Source organism: Biomphalaria glabrata, chromosome 2, assembly GCF_947242115.1.
Source record: "Biomphalaria glabrata chromosome 2, xgBioGlab47.1, whole genome shotgun sequence".
NCBI lineage: Eukaryota > Metazoa > Mollusca > Gastropoda > Planorbidae > Biomphalaria > Biomphalaria glabrata.
The window spans coordinates 64,070,968-64,098,827 of record NC_074712.1 but is presented as its reverse complement, the minus strand read 5'-3'; the positions used below and the strand labels follow the sequence as shown (position 1 = coordinate 64,098,827).

The 27,860-nt window shown below is 36.3% G+C and overlaps 2 protein-coding genes across 8 annotated transcripts; both read right to left on the bottom strand.

Moving 5' to 3' along the window:
• Window positions 1-2: 2 nt before the first annotated feature.
• LOC106066931 (uncharacterized) lies at window positions 3-27,563 on the bottom strand. 7 transcript variants are annotated; one of them, XM_056021937.1, is made up of 7 exons: window positions 27,407-27,563; window positions 26,012-26,099; window positions 11,808-12,006; window positions 6,506-6,584; window positions 3,163-3,232; window positions 1,816-1,878; window positions 4-1,195 (listed from the first exon to the last, which is right to left on the bottom strand). In XM_056021937.1, the coding sequence occupies exons 4-7, from the start codon at window positions 6,548-6,550 to the stop codon at window positions 243-245; spliced, it is 1,131 nt and encodes a 376-aa protein (XP_055877912.1). In that variant the 5' UTR covers window positions 6,551-6,584; window positions 11,808-12,006; window positions 26,012-26,099; window positions 27,407-27,563; the 3' UTR covers window positions 4-242. The 7 variants fall into 7 exon arrangements, with proteins under 7 accessions (XP_055877917.1, XP_055877912.1, XP_055877914.1 ...); XM_056021939.1 differs by lacking the exon at window positions 27,407-27,563 and adding an exon at window positions 27,156-27,303; XM_056021936.1 differs by lacking the exons at window positions 26,012-26,099; window positions 27,407-27,563 and adding an exon at window positions 13,532-13,732 and having other exon boundaries at window positions 11,808-11,946.
• Window positions 15,554-17,452, bottom strand: LOC129924747 (snake venom metalloprotease inhibitor 02A10-like). The gene is made up of 2 exons (XM_056021259.1): window positions 17,448-17,452; window positions 15,554-16,037 (listed from the first exon to the last, which is right to left on the bottom strand). The coding sequence occupies exons 1-2, from the start codon at window positions 17,450-17,452 to the stop codon at window positions 15,554-15,556; spliced, it is 489 nt and encodes a 162-aa protein (XP_055877234.1).
• Window positions 27,564-27,860: the final 297 nt, after the last annotated feature.

Below are 27,860 nucleotides of genomic sequence, written 5' to 3'. Positions count from 1 at the left end.
ATTTATTTAAAAAAGAACTATCGTTTATTCAAACATCAAGTATATTGTATTTACAATACGCATTGTATGTTTAGCTCATTTAACAGGATAACATAATAACAGTATTATTGTATTACTTTAAATATAAACAAAAATCTCAAGAAATATAAATCTCTATGCCAAAATTAATAAATGAATGCCAAAATTACATGTTTCAAAAATTGAAGAGTTAAATTAATATCACGTGATATTCTTTGAGACATTCACCACAAGAACCCCACCCCACTGTAGTTCAGTTTGGGCTTTAACGAACCACTGTGGACTAGCTGGTCCCATCCCCAGACACTAAAGCCCACACATTGGACAGAAGCTCCACTACTTCCTAGACATGTGGGTGTCGTGTAGGTGAACTTTCTGTCCAACTCATCGTCATCCTTTTGAACTAGATTCACCCAGCTGCCAAAACTTACATGCTTGAAACAGCCGTGAGGGTGGGACACTATAAAGGTCAGCTTCACCACATCTCTGATCCCCTTGTATAGCTCATTTACCCTGTCCCACGCGACGTAGAAATTTTCTCTGAGCCTCTCCAGTTTCTCTCCTAAACTCTTGTCGCAAGTCACACATTTGAGCCTGCACCAATCTTTGTCGACATCAGCGTGATCCACGACTAGCCTGTCAACTATCACTTCGGGGCTATCGTCTCTATCGTGGAACAATCTCAGAGAAGCACACCTGGCCTCGGTGTCATCAAAAATTAAATGAGCGGCTGTATAGAGCTCAAACTCGTACCACACACTGCTCGGGGAGCCTGACTTCTCGCAATGAGAGCACCAACAGTTGGTCAAGCTTTTCCAATGTTGGCCATGATACCTATTGGCCCCGTCCGTGAATCTGTCCACTTTACTGACCAATCCGGTCCCCGTTCTTAAAGCTGTGCTTAAATTTTGTTGGAAGAACGGATAGGCATGATTAGTTCCTGGCCAACATTCAGGTCTGTCTGGACTGGTCATCTGTACGGCCACTCTAGCGGTCAGTCCTCCTACAGTTTTAATCAATTTATACAGGTGGCGGTTGCGATGACCTTCAGGAAGATGTCTTAAGGTCAGCGAGGTGAAGGGTATAAAGTCCGGGTGTCCAGGAGACTTCTCACACCGGGAATAGAGATTGTGTAGGTCACATTCTCCACGTGGAGACACTTGTGTTTCGTCCACACCTGGTCAGATCATACAAACAAAATACAAACATCACAACAAACATCAGTAATATACACTTTAACATTATATGTATATACATTTCATCTCAGCTTGACGTTGTTAAAATAAACAGCAGGACTTTAAATAGGTGAAATAAAATAATAAGATTACATCAGTAATATACACTTTAACATTATATGTATATACATTTCATCTTAGCTTGAGGTTGTTAAAATAAACAGCAGGACTTTAAATAGGTGAAATAAAATAATAAGATTACATCAGTAATATACACTTTAACATTATATGTATACACATTTCATCTTAGCTTGACGTTGTTAAGTTAAACAGCAGGACTTTAAATAGGTGAAATAAAATAATAAGATTACATCAGTAATATACACTTTAACATTATATGTATATACATTTCATCTTAGCTTGACGTTGTTAAGTTAAACAGCAGGACTTTAAATAGGTGAAATAAAATAATAAGATTACATCAGTAATATACACTTTAACATTATATGTATACACATTTCATCTTAGCTTGACGTTGTTAAGTTAAACAGCAGGTCTTTAAACAGGGGAAATAAAATAATAAGATTACGGTGATAACTGTAAGGATGTAACGAGAACTGACCGTAGAGTGCATCCCAAGTATACGCACGCTGCCCAGGACTTGGTGTGGATGCTGAGACATCTCCTGTTAAGTTACAAGTATCAGAATTCAACAAACAAAAAACTTTGCACATAGACCAAGTCGAATTAGCAACTATCTTATCTGAATTACCTTCAAAAAAATAAGATAATTACGTTCTAAGCGTATAATCGTGCATATTAATTAAAGACTTAAACTCTGCCAAGTTATAGATTTTCTGGCTGATTCAGGCAACCCGCTGTGATGGTATGCAAGAAGAGAATTGTCAATTAACCGAGCACAGTTCAATCACTGATATATCTCTCATTATTGCATGGCTAATCTACCGTGAGCTTAGTACATCTTCCATATAAAACAAAATTAAATATAATCACTAATCGATTAACTAATGTGTAATTTTTGTTTATTGATTTGTGTGTTGTCATCGACAATAATTATGCAAAGTTTCAACTTGATCCCAGAATGAGAAGTGGGCGAAAGAACGTGTTAAAGATTTTGACCAAAAGGGCAGATTGACTTAAGATAAGATAAGATAAAATAAGATATAAGCTAGGTTAAAAAAAAAAGATTTGGCTCAGGCATTTAAATATTTATATAGGTCTGTGAAATGGCTACTTTCACAATAAATACAATAAGTCCCAAACAATTCCTCTCCTTCCCTACAAAACAAAATACGCTAGCCATTTTTCTAGCCTTTGTTCATATCAGGGCCGGTCTTAGATAAGTGTAGGCCCTGAAATGATGAAGTGAATTTGGAAGCCCCAAATGACAGAGAAAAATCAAACAGCGATAAAAACTAAAATTATGCAATCTATTAAAAACCTAGTATACTCCAACAATAACATTGATGACAAGTTTCGCTACATCTAAAAATTTTTTAGACACCTAATACATAGCCCCCCACCAATCGGAGGCCCTAGGCGGCTGCCTAGTTTGCCTATGCCTTAGGCCGCCATGTTCATATGGCTAGATCTATTTAAGAAAAGAAAAAAAAAACAAGCAACCTATCTAAAAAATACTTGTTTAAAAGCAAAACTTATGTAAAGAAAGCATCGGACAATCTCTGTCCTATGTCTCAATACTGCAAGGTTTATCTCCCATTTTCTCTCTATATATAACAAAATTAATTAGTTACCACTAATTGAATTAACTAATTGGTTAATATTTTTATCGGCTCAATGTCTTTGACAATGAATAATTATACTAATTTTCAACTTTATCCGAGAATGGGAAGTTTGCGAAAAAAAAAACAAGTAAAAGAATCTACCTAGACCGACAGAGAGAGAGTTGATATATCTTGGTAAAAACAAAAAAAAAAGATATGTTTACTTGTAAAAGTTTGTTCCCTTGGATCCGTTAGTATCGGGGGTGTTTTATCGATATCTTTCTCAACATATATCTGAGGAGGCAACCAACATTAATTAAACCAACATTAATTAAACCAACATTAATTAAACCAACATTAATTAAACCAACATTAATTAAACCAACATTAATTAAACCAACATTAATTTAACCAACATTAATTTAACCAACATTAATTAAACCAACATTAATTAAACCAACATTAATTAAACCAACATTAATTAAACCAACATTAATTAAGCCAAAGTATAAAAAAAAAACAACAACAACAAACAAACAAAAAAACTAAAATAAAAAAAGTTACTTAAAAAAAATATTTTAAAAGACAATTACTTTCGTATGAAGCTGATGAATTATTGTAAGAGTGATTATTTTACTAACAAATGTCATATTTCAAAAATAAATGAAACATTTTTACTACACCCATATAATTACGTCCAACGCATTTCATTTGACAATCTTTAATGAATAGGGCCCACATGCGGGTATCAGCGGCGTGGCAGGCTATACCAGGCTGTGGCACTATGCGCTGCAATCTGCCTAAGGGTCACCGGATCCTGATTTTGACTCCCGAAGCTTTTCCCGTGTTGGGTCTTGTGATAGTAAGTGTGTTTGTTTAGTTGTGTGCTGTGCGTAACTGTGTATGAACAAGCTAGTTGACATTTAGTGTTGTACTTGGTTGAGTGAACAGCTTATTAACTCCTTCTCTCCTAACTGACGATACCAGCGTTGATTCCACCAGAATGTGGTACATTATTACGGAGAGAAAGAGTTAAGTGTGCAAGCTCTGACTGTGTAAAAGGGGGATCAGTAAACAACAGAGTGCTGAAGTGTACAGCATGTCAGAATGTCAAGATAATAAAGATATGTGTTAATTATCATGGTCTATGACACCCTCATCTTCCATTCTTCTTAACTCCTATTTTAATTTCTCACGCCGTGAGGCTGGAACTTTTCTTGCTGCGAGTACTATAGGCTTTATGTTTGAATTGACCTTTATAGTATATTCTTCTTCTATGCAGCCTGAGCCAGTAGCCTCAAGACATAGTGTATTAGCGGGTAGTGTATTATCCTTTATAAAGTCGACTCCTCTGATTAGATTCATTTGTTGGCAGCCTGGTACACCCATAATCGGCTTTGAATGAGTCTCCACTATTTGAAATTATATTATGGCTGTCTTACTTTTAACAATACATTTTAATACGGGCTTTACCAACAACATTCAATCCTTCTCCACTGTAAGTAGTAAGTCTGTATGTTGATTTGAGGAAGGTTTTTTTTTCTTTTCAACTGTACGAAAATTCTACATGGGAGAATATTGACTCCCGTATCCAGCGTGGGAAGCGTTGTCGAGAGGCCAAGTGCGCTTTGACTTGGCTTGGCTACCTAGAAGGGGGCTCGAGGTTCGACTCGGGCAGAGTTGTGTTTACTGAGCGCCCAAAGGCAGCACGGAAAATCAACTCTCCCCCCCCCCCACACTGGTCCACAAACGAGATTGGACCAAAAAGCGCTCTGAGCATGCTATAAGCATGAAAGTAGCGCTATATAAAAGCTATAATAATAATAATAATAATAAAATAATAACGTGTTTATTGTTTATTTTCAACAGTAATACCGCAAGCCAGCAGAAGTTTGAATTCAAAGATTTCCCTCTCTGTCACAGTCCAGTTTTAGAACCTCTGTGACATGAAGTGACACGCAGTCACCTATTGTAACATTCCGTGCGTGCAAGCACGAGGTTATGTAAATAAGTTAAAGGACTCTGAAATAAGGGTCAAAGTTAGTTAGTGGAGAACTCCAGCAGAGAGTGGATGTACGATTTTCTCTGTCTGTAATATGTACCTTAATGAATTTGATTTAATGTTAACTTGAGAGTTTCCTTCGGACTTATATGTTGAATTTTTCATTGATGTGATTACTTATTCCACATGGCATGAACAGCCAGTATTTATTGGTGTATATTTTGTGACGGCTGAAGTCGCCAGTATTTTCTGTAATTTATCCTTTATATAATAAACTTTGTGTCTGCTACCAGTGTGTTCATCAGTGATTCCAAATGTTATCGTTGGAGACTTTAGTATACTAGTAATGTTGCGCACTTGCAAATCTAGTGCGCCTAATAGAGTACATCGTTAAGAGGAGTATCATAGCCGTACCAGAAGAGGTACCTACAACACACGGACACACCCACGCCGCTACGCCTACAGCCCAAACTAGGTAGCGACACTCTCCTAGGTGGGTAGCCAGCAAACGAGCCGCTCCAGACCAAAAAAAACAACAACAACAACAACAAAACTAAAATGAAACAAAGTTACTTAAAAAAAAATGATTTAAAAGAGGCAGATGAAGCTGATGAAGATCAACAATTAAAACAGGAGTTAAGAAGAATGGAAGATGAGGGTAACACTAACCCTGCAACATGTGTTGGCGTCATCATCTCTAGCTGATGTAAAGTTAGAGATAGCGCCCCCCCCCCCGGTGGTGCGCCAGTGCTTATTTCACTAGTACTTATGTGTGTTCACCTTCACCTAACCCTTAGTGAGCCTTAGTCTGCTGGACCATTCAACACACATGATTTGTCGACCGTCTTTGTCCATTTTATTCTGTCTTTTGCCTTGGTTGAATTCTTTATCAATGGAAAGCCCGTCCATTCTTTTAAGTTGCCTTCCCATCACTTTCTCTGTCTGCCTCTTCTTCTTTTTCCTGGTACTGTTCCCTGGAGGAAGGTCTTTTGCGAGCCCCGAAGACCTCGTAATATGCCCATAGAGTGTTTCAGTTTGCTTTTTTTTTACAATAGTTAGGTCGTTTCAATTACGGCGAAAAGAAAATCTAAATCGACCACCTGCGGACAATGGTTATGCTTGCCGTGGCTGTGGCAAAATATGTAGGTCACAGCTGGGGCTGCGCATCCACGGGAAATACTGCACTCCTCACTAATCTTCGGACAAGAAGACAAGCCTTTTTATATGATTGATTTACTTATATTTATAATAAAAGAAAGCTTCTTGATCATAGGCTGCTATTACATTGTGTGTTAAACCTACCCAGCATGCACTGGAGATGTTTATAAGTGTACAACATAGACATAAATATGTCTATGGTGTACAAGTAGTCAACTATTTGTTTGTTTCTTTTCGTTTTTTTTTTTTTAAAGTTTTTTAAAGCTCAAAGTATGTGTGTGTGTGTGTTTGCGGCTTAGAGAAAGAAGGAATTCAAATAAATAAATAAATAAACAATGCTAAAAAAAAAGTGTGAAAAAATTACAAAAGAAAGTAATCAGATCTAGATTGTTGAGAAACATTTTTACCTTTCCATTTGTGTGAACCACGTGGTTTGAGCTTGTTGAAGCCATATCATCACTGCGCAACCATTAAAATGAAGTACGCCTAAATTTTGTGAGTAAAACAAAAAAAAAGAAAGAAATAGAAATGTAAGCCTAGACTTTGAGCTACAACACTTATCACTTAATATCACTTAACTCTTTCTCTCCGCAATTATTTCCCACGTTCCAGTGGAATTACTCATTTCGCTCATTTGTCTTTCACTATCCTGTTTTAATTAATAATAATAATAATAATAATAATTTTAGTTATAAATCGCTGTTAACAAACAAAATGTAGGCTCAAGGCGCTGTGATAACATTACAAACACAAACACGACAATAGAAATCAAAAACTAATCTAAAAAAGTTATCTTGAATAACTTTTTTGTTTGTTGTGAGAAAATGTTTTATTTTGGTATAGAATTAAAGAGGATTGCATGTTCTTTATTTTTACACAAGGCTAATTAACGTTCATAAAAAAAAAAAAAATTAATTTAATGGGGTCAAATCGAAGTTGGTGTCGTCAATTAGGAGAGAAAGAGTTAATAACAAAAAAACACATTCAACTTAGAAATGCTAATGCGAACAATTAACTAAATCCAGGAAACCATTTACAAATTACAAACCCTAAAACGACATGGATTTAACAAAACAAAACAAGAAAAATATAGGGTATACTTTTTTTTTTAAAATTATTTAAGGGGAAGAATTCCACAATTACATACATATTTCTCAATACTTTAAGACGTATTTTTTTAAACTAATTGGTTAATTGTTGGATCGATTCGTGTTTTGTTATGAACAAAAAGAAACAAACGAAAGTGCAAAGTTTCAACTTGAAAGAGAAGTCAGAGAAAATAAAGGTTTTCAACATTTGTACCAGACAGACAGACAGACAGACAGAGTTGATAAAAGCATTGTAATAATAGTAAAAATCGTTTTTCCATTTAGGTAATTGTCTCGGTCGTCACATTACAGTTTTTATTGTGTAAAATAAAAATAAGGCCTTTGAATGAAAACGAAACAATTAACTTGTTTCTTTTTCTTTTTCTTTGAAATGTTCTCAAAGATCATAATGTTGATACCCGAATTTCTATATTTTTTAAAAAATATATTCATTGAACTTTGAACTGTCTTGCGATAATTGAACATCCTTGTTAACTCAACTTTAGGACTAAGTATTTTACTCGTAAGTAGGTCAAGCACACTTAAGACCAGTCACACTGTAAGTAGGTCAATCCCACTCACACTGTATTTTAGTTTATGACACTGTAGGTCGGTCACACGGTCATCAAACAAAGCATTAAGGTTTATTAGAAAAAGATTCTATAAATCAATTAAGAACATAAAACTAAAATGTTATTTAACCCAGGTTAGGCCAATAATAGAATATGCATCTTCTGTTTGGGGCTCCTCAACTCAAGAAAACATTAAAGGGAAACTCCGATAGTTTTGACAATTTTTGATATAATGTGTTTTGAGTTTTGATTTACAGATAATGAATATATTATTCTTTTCTTTTAATTTGCAATAATAACTTAGTAATTGATATTTTTCTGACGTAATTTTCCTGCGCATCCAAAAGGATCAGATTTTCACCGGGTTTCTATGTGACATCACACTAACCTATTAATTTAATCTATTGACTTATTGTATAACAGGAGACCCTACACCAAAGTTTACATTCTCCTAAAAGAAATATATCTTCGTCTTTGCAGTTAGATCTGCTAGATCTTGTAAGCAAAGAAAAAAATACGTGTTGAAATTTGATTTACATGCATGACTAACTACGGCAGTGTGTATTTTCTCGCCAGACCACTCAACACACAACAAACACTATCTCTTGGTTGTCTTGTCATGACCGACTACACGTAGTCTCGACTAGCCTTACACTGACCAGTTTGTTCGAATCATTCAGACACACGATCTATTTACTTCTTGGGACAGGGAGGGGCTTACATGAAAATGTTACTTTTTTTCTCGAGTTGGTTATCCTAATGCTTTTAGATCTATCTAAACATGCATCAATATAACTGTACCATAGCTCTGGACCAGGCTGTCGCTAACAGCTACTGTAAGAATGAAGCGATACGATTGGTTAAATCTAGTTTCCTTTTCAGTATTGTTGAGGGAAGTGACGTATGCCTAACCTAAAAACAAAATCTAAAAGATCCCCGTTGTTTTTGTTTTTTTTTGAGATGTCAAGAATTTACTGACTAATTTATTAAATATAAATGTTTCTAAGCATTTAAATAAAAAATAGTAAAATGCTTACTATTACAACGTTTTACGCAGAGTTTAAATATGTCAATAACTCAAATTTGAAAAACCATCGGAGTTTCCCTTTAAGAAACCGAAACAGACACAAAAAAAGAGCAGTGAGATTCATAACAAATGAATATTTACATTTGACTAGAGTAACACCTTTAGTAAAAGCACTAAATTTAGAAAGCCTTCAGGAGGGAAGACTCAAAAGTAAAGTCGCCATTATACATAAAACACTGAATCATAGTCTTCAAACACAAAATCTAATACAATACCCAGAAAGACACCAATATAAAGACACGTTCTTCGTTCCATATTCTAGGACAAATGTATACAAATGTGTACACTAAAGCAAAGACTCCCAGGAGAGTGTTACAGACTTTTACGTTAAGCTCAAAATTGTCTTTTATATCTAGAAATTAAGAAAACATGGCTTATCTAGTGAAGGTGGAGATGAGAGGCCGGACAGTGGCTGTGGTCAGAACATTGTCACCCAGCAGCTCACCCCCCCCACCCCGCACGAAGCTATAGGGTCCGAAAGAAGCAATAGCCAATACAATGGCAGGCTCTACCGTGCAAAAAAAAAAAAGGTTAAGGGTCAAAAGCTCACAATGTTTTCTCCGTGTTGACGCCCATAACTTTTCCAATGGACCTCATTCACCAATCGTAAACAAACAACATTTAGTCACGTGATCTTATTGATAAAACAACTAAAAAAAACTGTCACGTGACAACCATCATGAATTAAACATTAGATCGTAAATTATATAGAAGAGATAGAGCACCACGTGGCTAAATGTTGTTTGTTTACGATTGGTGAATGAGGTCCATTTCTGGGCACAGTCACAAGGCAGCATAAGTTTGGATTCAGTTTTCCTTCTACGTAGGGTAGTCAACCATGTCTAACGAGCCCCCTTTTGCCCGAAGCTTCATGGTTAGTGCGAGATACTCGCCTTTGCCCCTTTTTACAGTCAGGGTGAACAGTTACGCAGGACCCAGTATCTCAGACAAGCGTGAAGGCCTTCACAAAGAAAAATTAAAACCCAAAACGAAAGTTTATGAAACCCAGCGAACTTGTTTGACAGTGCACAGCTGTATTTAATAAAGGCATTTGTTTTAATATTAGGCTAAATGTAAATATATATTCTAATGAAGGAAAGTCTTATCTTATAAAATACAGACGTTACTAAAAAAAAAAAAGATGATTAGCCTACGTCCTACGCGTCATGAATATTTACCAATTAAAATACTGACGTTACTTCAAAAAAAAAGAAGATGATTACGTCCTACGCGTCATGCATATTAACCAATGACCTAAATTCTGCCAAGTCACTGGTTTTCCTGGCTGGCTCAGGCAACCTATTCCACGCTGTAATAGCACTATGGAATAAGGAGCATTTGTACAAATCTTATCTTCTTATCTTATATGATACGGACGTTACTTCAAAAAAGAAGATGATTACGTCCTACGCGTCATGCATTTAGTCATGCATATTAACCAATGACCTAAACTCCGCTACGTCACTGGTTTTCCTGGCTAGCTCAGGCAACCCATTCCATGCTCTAATAGCACTAGGGAAGAAGGAGCTTTTGCACACATTTGTCCTTGCGTATGGAACGAGGAATGTGCCTTTATCTGTCTAGATCTAGACAGTTATCGTCTATCGATTTAAAAAAAAAACAACAGTGTGTGAAACCAGACCAACGACTTTTTTTAAAGTCTAATCCTTTGGACTAGGCCTATTTCGAAGCAATACGATTGGTTAGATCTATAGGGGAGTGACACAGTCAGGTCTAAAACCAAAATCTCATGTTATCTCTTGTTGAAGAAAGAAATTAATGTCAAATTTATTCAATATAATTATTTCCAAGCATCTAAATAAAAATTGTATAATGTTTAATATTACAACTTTTTACGCAGAATTTCAATAACTCAAATTTAAAAACTATCGGAGTATTTCTACTTTAACTTTAAGGTCCCAATAGAAGAAATCTCCTAAAGCTATTCTCAACCACACTATAAATAAACCGCCATTGTCATGTCATATCAGTATTTCCGTTTTAGCCACCCTACAGGGAAATGCCGCTAAAAGTGTTTAGCAATGTCCTTGTGTCTCGTTTAGAGCTCTGAAAAATGAATTTCCCCTTCCGATCAGGACCAGTCGATATTACCTAAAGTTCAAAGGGTAAACCATAGCACTTGCAAACTGACGTGAAAAGTTGCCATACACTCTAATGTTACATTTCTAATATATTATTATTATAGCTTTTATAATAAATTGAATAAATTTTATTATAAATTGACTAGAAACTACACTAGTTTCTCACCAAGCGTCTAGGTGTCAGGGCCGGCCTTTGATAATTGGAAGCCCTAGGCGAAGCGAAGGTTGGGGGGGGGGGGGGGAAATGAAATAGAAACGTAAAAAAAGGAAGACTGAAAAATGCGCAATGATTGAATGAATACAAAACATTCCTGTATCTGTATGTAAATCAACAAATAAGTTAAATTCATATAGTGCCGATAGCTCGATTATGCTTCATAAGCGATTCATGATCACCAGAGACGCTTCTACATTTCACCAAAAGAAAGAAACAGTGGTTGTATATGTAGTCGAACAAGTAGCGTTAACTAGAAACGCTACACTTGATAACCATAATCAACGCCAACACTATAACGCCATATTCATTTGTGAATTTATTTACACATGACACATAACATTCCTACATTCCCTGCCTAAGTCAAGGGGAATCATTCAAGATGTACTCGTATAAACAATGTCAACAAGTAGATATAAGCATTCGCGAATAAACCTGGAATCACAGTAGAGACTTAGAACTAATAGTGTCATAGAGTTCTGCTATGTTCAGATTTGATCCACGTTTCGCAAATTTTGTCTCTAAATTTAGTCTTTGCTTTTTAATTTAGTCAAACAGTAAAATAATACTGACGTAAAGAGACGACTCTTGGTTTGAGAGTGCCCCTAAGACCTTTTTTTTAAACGCGAGATGTAGAAGCACTTACTTGTTCATAGACATCGGAGGCGTTCTCATGTATTCCAGAACGAAAGGGTTCAAGGTGGTCTCTTTGTCGTTTTGGTTTGACGTTAGTGCTTCTTTGTCGACTTGTATCGCGTGGGTTCGTGACTGTTTCATAGCTAACACTAGAAAGGTAACAAATCAGTCCAATCAGTACTTTTACTGCATTTCCTGGCAGACGATTCCTGCAATATTTGTTTTTATAAACACAAACTGCTTGTTATTGCAAACAAAGAGAACTGGAGACTGGACAAAAAAAAACTCAGTTAAAAAAACAACCATGTTAGTTTATATTTTTTTCAACGTAATATTTCTTTTTAAAAATTAAGAATTTTTTTTTAAACGAACCACACGTTGACGAAATGTTGGCTGTGGGAATTCCCTTTGTGCTAAATAGCCCCTAAATAAAGGCCAAAATAAGGAATTCCAATTATGATGTAGCTTCTGTGTCATAGCTACTAAGGAGCTAAAAATAGATATTAACTTGACCTCTGTAGTGTATTTGAAAATCTACGCTCACGAAACAATGTTTCCAACTTCACCGTTTGGACTTAAAAGTCTCCCTCCTCTAGTGGCCTAAATTAGGGATGACGGTAGGCCTACTCATTTACGAGCTGCCCACCCTTTTGCGATCTGCATATCTGGCCACAGCTGATAGGCCTACAGACAGTGCATGACGTCCTATTCAACTAGGTTATTTAATATATATTATCTTCTTATATAATACAGACGTTACTTCAAATAAGAAGATGATTACGTCTTACGCGTCATGCATTTAGTCATGCATATTAACCAATGACTTAAATTCTGCCAAGTCACTGGTTTTTCCTGGCTAGCTCAGGCAACCCATTCCATGCTCTAATAGCACTAGGGAAGAAGGAGTATTTGTACAAATTTGTCCCAGCATATGGGACGAGGAATGTGCCTTTATCTTTGTGTCTTTCAGAGTATTTTATTAAATTTTGTTTTTGTATTTGAAGATTATGGTTCAGTGTTTTATGTATAATTGCTAATTTACTTTTGAGTCTTCTGTCCTGAGTGCTTTCTAAATTTAGTGATTTTACCAAAGGTGTTACTCTAGTCAAATGTGAATATTCGTTTGTTATGAATCTCACTGCTCTATTTAATGTCTGTTCCAGTTTCTTAATGTTTTCTTGAGTTAAGGGGTCCCAAACGGAGGATGCATATTCTATTATTGGCCTGACCAATGTTAGCCTATGCCTACTGACATACAGTTCGGGTCCCAATACAATATTATTATTAATATATTGGAGAATGGACATCATTCACCAATCGTAAACAAACAACATTTAGCCACGTGATAATATTGATAAAACAATGGGGAAAAAACGTATCACGTGACATCCTTTATGGATTACGTATTTTGTGTAGAAGAGATAGAGAATCACGTGGCTAAATGTAGTTTGGTTACGATAGGTGAATGAGGTCCATTGACTAAAAGAACGAATTTTTTTTTTTTACAGTTGTTGTATAAGCCTATAGGCTACGTCATGTTATGTTGTGTGCCATGAAATTTTCACTGGAGTCTGTCTTTAGAACCCTCCACTACCCAAATATTGGTCATCCACTTAGATCTAATAACATGATCATGATTATGAATTAATTGGTTGATTTGTTTATCGGATAAAAAAAAATGAAAATACTTAAGCGTGGAGCGATACTGACTTGATCTAGCTAGACTTTACTTACTTGTGTAATTATAATGATAGTTTCTCGAATCTCGATATATAATACATGGTTTCAAATTTTTAATTGCTTTTCCTATTCAAATCACATTTTAAAATCATAATCCCGACAAAGACAATGACATAGATGCGGTTCATAGACTTATATATAAGTCTATAATGTGGATTTTATGTTTGTAGAATTTAAAGAAAAACTCTGTGAGACACCGTGAAAAGTCCTCGTAAAAAGTTTCGGAAATTTCTATTAAAGATAAGATAAGATCTTTTTTATTCATCCAATCAAATGGAAATTCAGTTTGACTACAATTGACCACCTCAGCTGTAACTACTGTTACAATAACAGTATAGATGCGAATACGAACAACATTCACACACGAAATACATACACACTCACAACCAGCGCTTTATGAATTAGACTTCTATGTACTTCTCGATGCTGACAGATGATCTTGTAACACTCTGACCGACCGTGGGATGAAGGAGTTTTTAAATCTTTCTGTTTTAGTTCTAATGGAAGGGAGACGACCACTTCGTTCAGATCTTATGTAACAGTGGTTTAATGGGTGAAGGTTATCTTTAAGAATCGTGAGTGTTTTGGAAAGGCATCTTTCAGGGAAAAGCTCTTCAAGAGATGGTAGCTGTTAGTCTAATTCTTTGTGCCTGTGAAGTATTAGCATACCAGCAGGCGATGACAAAGTTAATTAGACTGCTGATGGTTGCTGTATAAAAAAAATAAATTATTGTTATGTCGATGTTAAACTTCCTTAGCTTTCTAAGATAGAAAAGATGTTGTTGAATTTTTGTGTAAAGGTTTTGACAGTCTTCACTCCATTTTTTACAATTTGTTATTACTTAATGTATAGAAAAAAAATAGAATATGTAAGGTAAGTGATTTCTTTAGTAGGCCTAATGGCCTATATTCTAAGAAACATCAAAATCTTGAAAATTAGGTCTGGCCATCAAATTATACAAGTAGTTATCACCGTGTCTAACATTGGAATTCAGAATATTGGAAACCAATTTAAAAACACAAAGCTTGAATTTAAAAAAGAAATACATGCTCTTCTAAGGAGTACAGCGCCACACCTACACAGAAATCAAACAAGCTATGGGACTGAGACAATCGAAATGAAGACAGCGCGTTGATCAAGAATGCCTTGATATAGACAGCGGGTAGAAGACAGACAGAAAAAAAAGAAGATTAAGTACAGAAAATATTTAACAGCGTAAAGGAAGCTTAGGTTTTCATATTGTGTTCTTTTTTTTTTTCTTCTTATTTACCGTTACTTTAATGGTTTGACGGGGGTTACTGTAATCAATGTTCATTGTGGGTGTTTACTTATTTGTCAATAAACAGTAGATCTGGTCAGTGGAAATCCACCGTCTTGTCTGTTAATATAGGTCTTACTGTTAATATAGGTCTTACTGTTAATATAGGTCTTACTGTTAATATAGGTCTTACTGTTAATATAGGTCTTACTGTTAATATAGGTCTTACTGTTAATATAGGTCTTACTGTTAATATAGGTCTCACTCAGTAGAGTAGGTTGATTGGAGAACATCCTGTTGTGAGTATTTGTAGTAAGGAGGAGCATTTTTCACAATTAGATCGTGTGCCTGAGTCAGGTGCTGGTCCATCAAATTCGCAACTTGGTTATGGCATTGTGTTGCTGTATAAACAATAAATTCCCAGCATTCCACGCTTGCCGAGCTGGAACCTTGACATTGAGTACACCCCACAACGAGAGTATTTCACGTCTACTTTTGAATTCGTCAACAACGGTAAAACTCAAACACCACAACTGTCCACAACATCAGAACATTGCCTGTCAGTTAGCTCAAGAGCAGGACTTAGCGTTTCGGTGCATTTTACTTTAGTTTAAACAGACTGTAAGGTGCAGTTGTCGATAAAGGCATAACACATTATGACGACACCGTAGGGGTAATATCTATGTCTGTCATATCATGAATTCTAGGTTTTTGATGGGGAACAGTTGATCCCTGTCGTATCATTGTATGAGGAGTATTAGGGGGGGGGGTAGTAGGGGTAGTTAACAACACGGTTTTGGAAGGGACTGCTGACCTCAGTCCAAGAAGAAATAACAGGGGTGGGGCTGTTAACAACACAGTTCTGAAAGGGACTGCTGACCTCAGTCCAAGAAGGAATAACAGGGGTGGGGCTGTTAACAACACAGTTCTGAAAGGGACTGCTGACCTCAGTCCAAGAAGGAATAACAGGGGTGGGGCTGTTAACAACACAGTTCTGAAAGGGACTGCTGACCTCAGTCCAAGAAGGAATAACAGGGGTGGGGTTGTTAACAACACGGTTTTGGAAGGGACTGCTGACCTCAGTCCAAGAAGGAATAACAGGGGTGGGGCTGTTAACAACACAGTTCTGAAAGGGACTGCTGACCTCAGTCCAAGAAGAAATAACAGGGGTGGGGTTGTTAACAACACAGTTCTGAAAGGGACTGCTGACCTCAGTCCAAGAAGGAATAACAGGGGTGGGGCTGTTAACAACACAGTTAACAGTCTTGGAAATTGTGTTATGTGTATCCGCTGAGTTGCATTGCGGTAGGTTAGGCCTATACTGTATACCACAGCCTTAGACCCACCCACTGTCGGCAATATCCGTTCGATGCCAACTCGACGACTATCTCGGAAAACTTCGCAATCTAGGCGTGATTTAAGTAGCACACATGTGTGTCATATGGGATAATGCGACTAGTAGATTTGCGTCCATGACTCCAACACGGCGATTATTTGACACACTAGCAATGATGACACACGGGTTATGTAGTACACAGTTTTACCAACGCCCATAGACCAAATCAACCCCGTGGGCTATGAGTAGGCCTATCACTCTGTCACGGTTTATCGCTGTTCAATTGTGATGCTTGTTAAAGTAAAAGCTAAAAAGAATAAGAATAAAACAATAAGAAAATGAATTTAATTTAATTTATGTACTTTATATCTAAGGAACTAATTACACAGATCTGTAAAAGTAATCTACACAATTCTAATGGTATACCCAAGAATAACGCAACACTAAAACGGAGTGTTTCCCAAACTGTGCTCTGCGGAAACCTGGTGTTCCGGGAGGCCTGGCCAGGTGCTCCACAAAATACTGGAATAATTAACTAGTAAAAGTAAATTAAATTTCCCCTTTCAGACCTTGACATCTATGGGACAGATGATGTAAAGGTCATCTGTTTCTTTGGACGCGGTTAACGAGGGTGTGGCCAGCACAACGACCTCTACTTTTCATCTATTTAATATCAGGTACCCACTAGAGCTGGATGGACTCAGAGGCGCCCAAATATGCCAAAATTAAAAATCCGGAAGCCAAGCGCTTCACCGCTCAGCCACCGCGACTCAAATTAACTAGTTGGCGTACACACAACTTTATCTCTGAGAAGAGGCAGAAGAAAAAAAACATTCTTAATAATAATAATAATAATAATAATAATAATCTTTATTATCCGTAAGGAAATTTGTCTTACAATTTGTGCATTACACCAAACAAAAAACATTATAACTATAAGAAACCAAAGTGTACATTCACACCAGACTCACTCCTAATTTACATGTGACAAAGTTTATACCAGATTGTTCTTATTTAATGATTTGATTGCCAGGGGAACAAAAGAGTGTTTGTGTCTGTTTGTCTTTGCTATCGGTGTCTTGTATCTCTTTTGTGATGGTAAAATCACAAAATCCTGACACAAAGGGTGATTCTTGCACAATAAATTCTATAACATCACTATACGAACTTTGAACAGATCTAGACTCTGACTCTAATTTTAAACAAAGATACAATAAAAGATCAACCATTAAATGATTTCTGGTCGAAATTTTGAAGAGTACCAAATAGTTCAAACCAAGCTGCTAGTTGTATTTTTTTCACTTTAGTTTCTTACAGCATATTAGTGTAACGCAGGATTTTCTTATGTTAAAACAAACTCAAAAGTATTGAAGTAGGCTTGATGTCACACTAGTTATTAGAGGTCTGTTTACTAATTAATACTTACATCGTTCTTGATGTCAAGAGGTTAAGCTCTTCAATGACACAATAAATGCTTGATTTAATAATAATAATAATTTTATTTAAAGAGTGCTGTTAACAAACAAAATGTAGGCACTAGACGCTGTGATAACATTAAACACATAAACACGAGCGCTAAAATGGCAAACTAATCAAACAAAGTTTTAAACAGACAGGTCTTAATGGTCTTGAGTTTAATGTAGCAGGTTGTCTGTCTGAAATCAATGAGAAGCGAGTTCCAAACCTTTGGTCCGTGCACAGAAAAAGCCCGCAGACGTAGTTTTAAAGGGAGATATTTAAAGTGTGGTTTAATTATTTTTTTTAAAAATCCAACCTGGAAAAAAAAAGCGAAATAATCCGAATGTGCGAAGTGTTTGGGGAACACTGCACTATCAAATTCTCCAAAACAGGAGACTAAAAAAAAACATGACTGCTGCCTGCTAATGCACAACACAACTCTTTACATTCCTGTAACTTCATCCTTTCCTCATCAGCAGTATTACGATACTCCTTATCAACGTACACTCCTCCTAGTGCACTGTGATTCAACTCAGCGTTTAAACACCCGCTGTGGACAAACTGATTGTACCAAGAGCCCCAGCTGTAACCCAAACAAAAGACCATGGCGCCGCTGCTGCCTGGGCAGGTGTTCGTGTTATATTTAAACTTCATCAAAGCCTTGACATCTTCTTTCTCCTGCCAATGACCCACAGTCACGTGCTTGGCCCGCCCGTGAGGGTGCGACACCACGAACGTCAGCTTGTCTCTATCTCTCGAGGCCTCGCTGTATTCAAACTGGAACATCTCCATTAAAAAAGAATAATCGCTCCACAGGTTTTTAAGCTTATGCCCCAGGTTCCGGTCACATGTCACACCCCTTAAGATGCACATGTCAGTTTTAGCATTGGCATCGACCACAGTAGCAAATTCCAAGTAAACCTTAGGGCTTTCTTGCGTATCGAAAAACAGTCTAAAAGCAGTGTTGTTGGCTTCTTCTTCGTCAAAAACAACATGGGTTGCTGTGTAAACAATAAACTCCCACCATTCAAGGCTTGCCGAGCTGGAGCCTTGACATTTTGTGCACCAACACTGAGTATAATCCTTTTCATGTCTAAATTTAAATTCGTCCAATCCACGGTAAAAGTAAAACACTTCGCTCATCAGACCAGTTCCAGTGCCAGTAAAACGAGGGTACAGCTGGTCTGTATTGAGCCAGTACTTGGGTCTGTTAGGACTAAGCTTGCTAACACTAATTTTTACTGTCAGGTCTGCTATGGCTTTGACGATTTTGTAAATGTCAGGGCGTCGAGATTCTTCTGGGATATGTTCAATGGTAAAGTTGTCAATGGGAATGAATTTGCTGTGGTCGGGATCCTTGCTACAGAATGTACAGGCCGTGTGAAGATCATTGGCCGCTTCACCACACATAAACTCTTGCTCCTCTGTAGTTAAATAAAACAATATATATATATATATATATATATATATATATATATATATATATATATATATATATATATATATATATATATATATATATAGGCCTATATATGTTGACACATATACATTTTTTTTTCTATTCATAAAATGTAATTGTAACTATATAGGAGCAAAGCTATGTTAAATTAATACACACACAAATCTTTAAATTTGAAAAAAAGATTAACATTAAAAATTAATTATTATCTTATTATTGATGTTGTTAACAGATGCCTACGCCAGATATTAGGAATTAGGTGGCCAGAAAAGATAACTACCATCGATTTGTGGGAGAGAACTAGACAAAAGCCCATAGCCCAAGACATCACAAAACGAAAATGGAGCTGGATAGGACACACCCTGCGAAAACCAGCTACCAATGTTGCAAGGCAGGCACTTGACTGGAACCCACAAGGAAAGAGGAAAGTGGGCAGACCCAAGCAAACCTGGAAGAGGTCAGTCATCAGTGAAGCTGAGGGTACTGGAATGACATGGGAGCAGATGAAGAAAGCTGCTCACAACCGAGTTCGGTGGAGAGGTGTGGTTGCGGCCCTATGCTCCCCTGGGAGTGCACAGGATTAGGTCAAGTATTGATGTTGAATTAAAATTTACTTCTAGTATTTTTTTATAAGGTTTGTGATCTAAAGATTTGGATTTATTATTATTGACTTTCTTAATGAAGTCAGTGTGTTGAATGTCCCAGGCTTAGCCTTACCCAACTGAAATCTTCACTTGTTGCATTAAAAACAAGATTACAAAGAGAGTTTGTGTTACACAAACTCAGAGGCGGCCCCCGTCGAAGTCGGATCCCTGTCGGATCTGCATATTCGCAAATAATATTCAAGAGGTGATTTAATTTTGATGTAAAATGTTTTACACGTTTCGGATGTTCCTTCAGAGTTGAAGATAATTACTTCCTAGTCCAAACCTCCCGCAGGACGACGGGGGATGGGAGCGGGCAGGGTTTGAACCCTGGGCCATCCATAAATCTGAACGACAGTCCAGCGCGCAAACCGCACGACAAGGCAGCCATCCGATGGTCAAGAGTAATAATGTTTCAAAGATTCATTTGCCGTAAATTTAAATTTAAATTTAATAAAAAAATAGTAGATTAGTTTTAGTATATTAAAACATTACAATATTGATCAAAACGTTTGGAAATGAAAATCTACACTTTTTTTTCACACTTTAAGTTTAGAAATTGAAATTCTACATCTTAATCTAGTCTATTTTAGTCTAAACTAGATCTAGAAATTCTAGATCTAGACTCTAAAATAATTTTAATTAGAATATAAATCCAGATCTAGATATACTGTAATAAAAATCTAGATCTAGTTTAAAAAATCTAGATTAGATCTAAATCAAGATATCATTCCTTTTTTAAACGCGAGTCACATAACGAGGCTTAATATAAACATTACTATACCGAGTTCTTTTTTCATTTCATTTGAAGAATTAATCCTATACTCTTAAGCGAGCAATTCTTGTATGTATGTATATATATATATATATATATATATATATATATATATATATATATATATATATATATATATATAAATTTTATTTCAAAAACGGCTCTAACGATTTTCTTTAAAATTTCAAGGTATGTGCATATTAGTGAGAAAAAAATTCTCAACTCATTGGCCACATCGGGAAAACTCGAGGTCGACCGTTATATCGGTTTGAAAATGCCTCATTATCGAAAAATTAATTTTGGCTAGAATGTTTTATGAATGAAAATTTTCCATGACGTAAACGGGAAAAACGCTGCTTACGTCACTAGGCTTACCGCAGTACACTAAATTATTTCTTTGCAAACAATAACGAGTTTTAAAGAATCAATAGACCTAATTAAACATTTGCGCACCATCTTACTGTAGATTGATTTATTATAGAACTATGAAAGAAAAGTAATGAAATTAAATGTGCCGATGTATGATTAGTTATTGTGTTTTAAGTGCTTAATAAGTTGTTTACACTTTAATTGTGTAGAGCGGTGTAGATACCTTTTACTTTGTTGTTTATTTTGCTGGTGACCTCCAGCTGTCTCGTTCTGAGGTTGCATGCAACCATGTGCTCTCTTCTATGTCAGCTAAGTCAAGTTTGCGCCTTATGCTGGTCTTTTAAGGGTTTCGGTGTTACGTCGACCACTTTTTAGCTCACCAAAAAAGACTGCCTTTGGCATGCGTTCGTCTGAGATTCGTCTCCCATACAGGATACTGTCCAGCGTAACTGTCGGACTTAAAGAATTCCCTCTATACAAAGGCCGCGGATACACATTTGAGACCAAAAGAAAATTTGCTGCCGAGGACAGACGCAGACGCTAAAAGAAAATCTTAATCGAGCACCGCGGACAATGGTTATGCTTGCCCTGCAATCCTCATTAATTTTCGGACTCTAAGACAAGCCTTATTATTATTATTATTTTGCTGGTGAATTATTACCATGTGTTCATGCTTCAGTGTCTACCTCTCCTGTACCAAAACAAAGGAAATGGTCATAACACAGCTTCTTTACGCCTTACTTGCTCACACTAAACATGATATCCATCTAGCGGTCAACGAGTTTGCGTACACTGCAGCCTCTTTTGATTTAACTATAAACTTCGGTAAAAAGCTTGGAGTTAGGGCCGGAGAGATCTGAATGGATGGATGTGTAAAAGCAGGCCATAGCACCACTAGGATGGATGGATGGCAAAAGCCGGTATGAACTTCCTATAGTCCGACAGTCAGGCTGGGCAGGGCACGTATCCCGTATGGGTAACGAGCATATTGTTTGGCGTAACAGAGGTGCCCCACGGAAACGTTTCTTTAGAAAACTAATGCCATGATTTAAGTTTAATAAGAAAAAATGCGCCATTTTACTTTGTCACTAAGTGCATGTTTTACCCTATAACGTAGAGAAGTTACATTGCAAAGACTTTCTTCCAAGCCAATAATAGTAAGCCTACAATAGTTTTACGCAAAAGATGGATTGTAAAACTATAAGACGGACGTGAGCTGTAGTTTGTCTAGACTGTAGGAGGACTTAAAAGACTTTAAATTTAATCGACATGTACAATTAGGCCTACAATTAGAACTAACAGAACAGATTAGTAGTCTTTATCCGATCGTTCATTTTCGTAATTACAAGAATATTCCCAAAATGATTTCGGGTATATAACCTTCCAAAATTATTTAGCAGAGCGAGGTTCGGCCACCTGGTACAAAAATATTCTCAAAAATGACTTCGGGTATATATCCTTCCTTAACAAATTATTCATCCGAGCGAGGCTCGGTCACCTGATATTTCCATATAATATAACGTCAGAGGGAAAAAAAAAACACTACGTCACACGGCCTAGCTAGACTAAAAATCGCCTTCATCTATAAGAGCCATTTATCGAGTGTTCGTAGACTTTGGTGCACCGAGTGCGTTCTTTAAGCATTTCATTTAAAGAATACATTCCATATGACGTCAAAGGAAAAAAAAAACACTACGTCACAAGGCCTAGCTAGACTAAAAATCACCTTTATCAACACGAGCCATTTCTCGAGTGTTCATAGACATTGGTGCACCGAGTGCGTTCTTTTAGCATTTCATTTAAAGAATTCATTCCATGTGACGTCAAAGGAAAAAAAAACACTACGTCACACGGCTTAGTTAGACTAAAATATGTTTTCATTAATACAAGCAATTTTTTCGAGGGTTAATAGACATTGGTGCACCGAGTGCGTTCTTTTAACATTACATTTAAAGAGTCCATTCATATGACGTCAAAGAAAAAAAATTCCATTACCTCACTAGTACCGGTACCATAAAAAAAAAAAATGTCTTTATTTACACGAGATATTTAACGAGGGTTCATAGACATTGGTGCACTGAGTTCTAATAGATATTATTTAAAAAGGATCAAAGCCACATTGTTTTTGCGTTTTGTCTGTCAGTCGGTCTGTCCGTTATCTTGATATAAAAAAAAACAACTAAAAGTTATTAAAAATTGATTAACCTTTATTTTACGTTTCAAAACATCGCAATAATTTTTAGGTATGAACACAATTGAAAAGTTTGTATAATAGATTGTTCCGGACGTTTGTATAAATAGTAAAAGAAAAAGAGAATTTCAGATAAATGTAATACCGTTAATTAAATTTTTTGGATGGTCTCGTATAAAAATTAGATGTACTACAGCCACGTGGAGAGATTTTCATACCTTACTTTGGTGTTTGGATTCTGTTTTCCTTAAAAATCGGAACATAATATTAACGATAATTAGATTTTTTAATGTTTTAGGTAGAAAGTTAAATGTACTGTAAGAGAGTAGTGAGTTAAAATATTTTTCATAAAAATCCGTAAAAACATTATTTCGTAAATGAGAAGATTATTTGTTTATTAATTAGAAGAGGGAGTTCAAACAATTATTTGGCGTTAGTAGATTTTTAAATAAATTCTGAAATTTCTGGCGACGATTTGTAAGAAACAAAATCCGGAACTTTCTTTATCGATTACAAAACTTCTATGTTATGTTTTACAAGAAAATTAAATGTCTAAAAAGTAATTTTCAGTAATCAATTCTAGTAAATTACTTTTTTTAAAAGCCTTATGCGATTTCAAACAATCATTAGGCATAATTCATGTTTTATAAAACAATATCCGGAACATTTTTACACTTAATGAAATATAAGTCAGTATAGAGATTATGATTTAGCATTAATATGCTATTTACATAAAAAACGGAACAACATATTATTGATAATGTGTTTTTGCAACGTTTAAGCATGGAAATTGAATGTAATATAAGTTAGAAGAGCAAACAAACATTTGTTGGCGTTGATTAGTTTTGCAAAAAAAAATCCGGAACAATCAATTTTAGATACTTAAAACTATTGAGATGTTATGGGAGGAACATTAAAGGGTAAATCAGATTTTCAATAGCTTTTAGAGTTACGTTACGCTACTGCACGAAAATCGCTGCATAAAAAGTCCATTTAAAAAAATGTGCATGATATTTACATACAAAGTGCATTATTAGCCTTTATAAACAAACAGAAATGTTTTCTTTTAATTTTAGCAGCTAGTTGACCAGAAAAAAACGTCTTTAACTATTATTTGTATTTGTTGTAAACATTTCCTGTACATTTTAAAAATATATTTGACTTAGTGATACTGAAAATACACAAGAATTGACCATCTTTGTTAGCATATTGTAACATTGCCTCCTTTACATTTACGTAATTGTTTTAGAATTGGTGTATTTTTATGAAAAAATCGCTTGCATAATTAATTTTATAAATTAAACGGTTTGCTTTTAGAAAACCAAAAGTAGCCGTTGCACCTAAACTTTTCAAGCCGGATTTAATGATGAAATAATATTTTTCGTATCTCTTCTAGTTTTCGAGATCTGAGTGTGACAGACGGACAGACGGACAGACGGACATTTTGCACAAACCTAATAGCGGCTTTTTCCCCTTACGGGGGCCGCTAAAAATGGCGGTTTAAATCAACAAAACCAAAACGCGATCTAAGGTCTATTAAATTAACTAACGTCTGCTGTCTGATGATTTGTGAATATACCCTGTCATTGTCAAAAGAGTTGAGCCGAAGTCTCTTTGAACTCTAGGCATGTGAGCCTGCTTGAACAGACCGTTCTGTCTTGAAGAGGACCAAGTCAATGCCTATGTAACACATTGCTATTTCCGATATATCTAGCACTTCAGGCGCATGGACTAGAATACATGGCCGAAGGGCAAGCACATCAGGAACCCCCGCCATTTTCCTATATTCTACCAAGCTAACCGTGCAGGACTCGCCATGAATATAACGGTCCCTTGAGACCCTTTTGAGGAACGGCGCGTGGATTATCGACAGGGACGTGGAAGCTCTCTTTCAACTCCGCACCGTGCAAAGGGAAAGCTCCCGCATTCCTTTAGACACTCAACAAGTTGACTGGAGCAGACACTGAGACAGAACATTTTTTCAACAGCTCTCAGGAGAAACTAAATAGGTTCTGTACCACGTCTACATTTTTAAAAACTTTTATAGTCTAACTAAAAGTTGCATATTTTCTGTTATCCTAAAATGTAGTCTATTATAAGCTATCCCGACAAGATCAACGTCTCATGTTCCGACTCGGGACCGGACACAACAGAATGAGACAACTTATGTACCGGAAGCTCAAAATTGGAACCAGTGAAATCTGCCCATGTGGAGTGTCACCAGAGAATTCTGACCATGTCCTTCAAAACTGCTCTCTTTACCAAGATGCCCGTACAAGACACTGGTCCCCAAAACAAAAGCTCAAAATTGGAACCAGTGAAATATGCCCATGTGGAGTGTCACCAGAGAATTCTGACCATGTCCTTCAAAACCGCTCTCTTTACCGAGATGCCCGTACATGACACTGGCCCCCAAAACAAAAGCTCAAAATTGGAACCAGTGAAATCTGCCCATGTGGAGTGTCACCAGAGAATTCTGACCATGTCCTTCAAAACTGCTCTCTTTACCAAGATGCCCGTACAAGACACTGGCCCCCAAAACAAAAGCTCAAAATTGGAACCAGTGTCATCTGCCCATGTGGAGTGTCACCAGAGAATGATGACCATGTCCTTCAAAACTGCTCTCTTTACCAAGATGCCCGTACAAGACACTGGCCCCCAAAACACCTTAATAGAAAGGAAACTATATGGAGAGCTGCCTGATTTGGAAACCACTGCGCAGTTAATCTCATATATTGGTCTAATCATCTGAACGCTCCAACATGAAAATGAGAATGAGGAAGAAGAATAAATATTTTGTAAACTTAATATTTTAGTATATAAATATATTTGTATGTTTGCTTTGATAAAAAGTTTGATTAGGCCTATGTATATGTGTATTTTATAAGATAAGATAAGAGAAAGAGAGAATTATGAGTTATTGAAGAAAAGCACATAGTAATCGAACATTGATTTGAATAAATTAAATTATCAAATCTACTACCTTTATGTCCATCTCTTTCCTGACTGTTTTCAGAATTGGAACTGAGATTCAAGCCCAGTAGGTTTTCGTTGATTTGTTCCATGTCATCCTAAAAGAGAAAAAAAATCAGATGAGAAATAATTTAAAGTTACCGGACGTCCAGAAAACATTGAACTTATATCTGAAAATGCCCGGGTTTTAATCTGCAAGGACATGTTAATGTATCAATCAATAGAATTCGATTCTTCATTATAGCTCCTCCTTCGTGATCGAAGATAAGTACATTTCTCATATCCTATGGACTCGAAGTTGACTGTAAAAAGTCCAATCCTCGCTTTAAAAAGCCGCCCGCATGCGTGGCATAGGGTAGGTTTGGTCAGTTGCAGATAGGCCTGCTTCTTCTCTCAGCTTCTTGATGGTTCGCGCTCTTTAACGCTGGCTTCAAATATTGTTAAAGAATAAAGATATTCAGTTAGGCCTATTTGACAAGTTGTATGACTTGAAATTATTTGCAGGACAAAAACAAGTATTAAAAATGTTTTAGGTTGCAAATGTAAGCCGTAACTGAACTTTGGACTTTAAAAAAGCAAAAAGGACACAGTTCAGATTCATAATAACACTGTAGCAAAGTAACAGTCAATGATTCACTGACGGACGTAGACGGCCTTAGCAGCGCGCGGGGCTCTGGGCGAGTGTCACATCAATGCCACGAATAGTTGAACCATAGGATGACGGTGAGAAAAGATTCTCTTCATCACTGTGCACATTCTATCAAACAAACACAAATCGTTTTAGAAGTTTTATATAATACAGACATTACTTCAAAAAAAAAAAGAAGATGATTACGTCCTACGCGTCATGCATTTAGTCATGCATATTAACCAATGACCTATAAATTCTGCTAAATCACTGATTTTCCTGGCTAGCTCAGCTCTATTAGCACTATGGAATAAGGAGCATTTGTACAAATTTGACCTAACGTATGGAACCAGGAATGTGCCTTTATGAATACAGTTTTTTTTTTTTAAATATAAGTGTAAGATAAGTATTTATTCGTAGGCCTATAGACCTAGACTAGATCTGATACAATTAAAACAACAGATGCCAAAAAAGAAGAAGCGTTGAAACTCCAGAAATCACAAAGCGTTATGCTAGTTTACGTAACTGAATCCCTTCACTCTTTACAGCCAGTCCATTAAAGTATTTCTTTTAAATGTATAGTTTTAAGGGAAAACGTTAGTCTTTAGTCATTCTAGATCTAGTGACTCGAGTGTACACAACAGTCCAGTTAACACTCTTATCATTATCTTATAAAATACAGACGTTACTTCCATAAAAGAAGATGATTATACGTTCTACGCGTCATGACCTCAACATAGATAACCTAAGCAGATTTTACAGGGTTTGTTTATTTACCAAATAAATAATTTCCAAATGTGATCCAGTCAAATTGTATTCTATTCCTATCTACCGCTACTTCTCTGTAACAATGACACAGACTGGCAATTCTCCTTAACAACTTGTAAACATGAATCGGGAATTTCAGTTCTTAAACAATTTCTGAGCTGGAGTCATTGAAGCGTGCAACCAGTGAATAGCGAAGAGTGTATTTTTGTTACGAACACTGCGACCATAAATAAATAAATATATATATAATAGTAATAATAATAATATTAATAATAAGCATAAGGCTTGTCTTCGAGTCCGAAGATTTAAGAGGAATGCAGTACTCAAAATCGGCCCTCGAAGTGGTCCACCCAGGCAGGCTTTAATATTTTCAGAAAGAAATTGTATCAAAGACAAATGAGAGATAAGAATGAAGAAAGAAGGTTGACAGATCTTGTGTAGTGCCCCAACGGTCCAGCAGATC